Raw genomic sequence first — 1,242 nt, 5'->3', positions numbered from 1 at the left:
AAATAAAAATTGTAAAGTGCTTTACCATAATTACTATAAAAAATCAGGTTTAACTCTACTTGACAATTGAGGGCAAGAAAAAAGAAGATTGGGTAAGTTAGTTTATTTCTTGTTTTCATATTTATTCTTTATTTATTATTATAAAAGTAACTAAAATTAAAAGTATGGATCTTTTTAAGTTATTTAAGACTAGATTAGGTAAAATAAGTAATAATAATAGTATAATTAAAATGGTTCACGTAGCATGCACGTGAGCAGCTCGTGGGTGATGTAATTAGATAGCTAACGTGAGCTGCATGTTCCCCAAGTGATTTACAACTTATAATGGTGCGGATAGCAGTTAGACACCATTCAAAGGGCAATAAAACAATAAAATTTAATTATAAGTAGATGTATAATGTTACGAACTTAGAACTGCTTAGGATAAACGAATGTAGTTTCATGTTACAAGTCATACTAGAAAAAAAAAGGGTTAATTTAGGTTTATTTCGATTTTTTTTTTGGGTTGTTACGAGGTCGATTGAATTGACTGATCCCGTTTTGAAATTAGGGTAGATAAAATAACATATAAGGATTTAGTGAAACAAAACGTTTGAAATGCATTTAGGAGGTTTTAGGAATTACACAAAGGAAATTTGAGATTTTTGAGATGAAGAAAAGTATTTTTGATTTTAACATGAAAATTACTTTGCACACAAACTATTCAAAACAAATACTCAATATATTCATGGACAAAACTTAAAAATATGACTTTTTGTATGTGAAAGACTTGTAGTATTAACTGAAAGACTGCCAAAATTTGTGAAGATATACCCAATATATAGAAAGTTATAAGTATTAAATTTGTCAACTTTAAACGAGTACAGAAGGTCAAGTGACCAAGCCCAAGTCAAAAGAGTTAAAAAATGCTAATTATTATATGGTGTGCATTTGTGTTATTTTTCTTGTTTGCTGTATTCAGAACATTAACACAGATAAATAATTGTAGAAGTTTATATCTTTGCCACTCATTTAATTTTTTCAACCAAATTTTTTTAAATATTATTTTAGCTCTTATGGGAGTTGCTGAGCTTGCTAAAGGAGTACAGTATGACGATCCAATTAAAACAGGGTTAGTATCTATCTATCTATATACATACATATTAGTTCATCAAGAAATTAATGTTGCATTCTTGAACACTTTCATTAACTACCCCCCAAAAAACATACATCACGTTTAATAGTTAAACGAACTGCCTAAAC

General features: G+C 28.4%; 1 protein-coding gene across 1 annotated transcript in view; it reads left to right on the top strand.

Annotated features, from left to right (window-relative positions):
* LOC106470618 (probable ATP-dependent RNA helicase DDX41) overlaps window positions 1-1,242 on the top strand; it is a 77,597-nt gene that overhangs the window by 25,737 nt on the left and 50,618 nt on the right. Inside the window, exon 5 of the mRNA XM_013931181.2 lies at window positions 1,051-1,111. Coding sequence (XP_013786635.1) covers window positions 1,051-1,111 — 61 coding nt within the window. The remainder of the gene's footprint in view (window positions 1-1,050; window positions 1,112-1,242) is intronic.

The sequence above is a fragment of the Limulus polyphemus genome, unplaced genomic scaffold, assembly GCF_000517525.1.
Source record: "Limulus polyphemus unplaced genomic scaffold, Limulus_polyphemus-2.1.2 Scaffold4118, whole genome shotgun sequence".
Lineage (NCBI taxonomy): Eukaryota > Metazoa > Arthropoda > Merostomata > Xiphosura > Limulidae > Limulus > Limulus polyphemus.
This window is presented reverse-complemented; position numbering and strand designations above follow the sequence as displayed.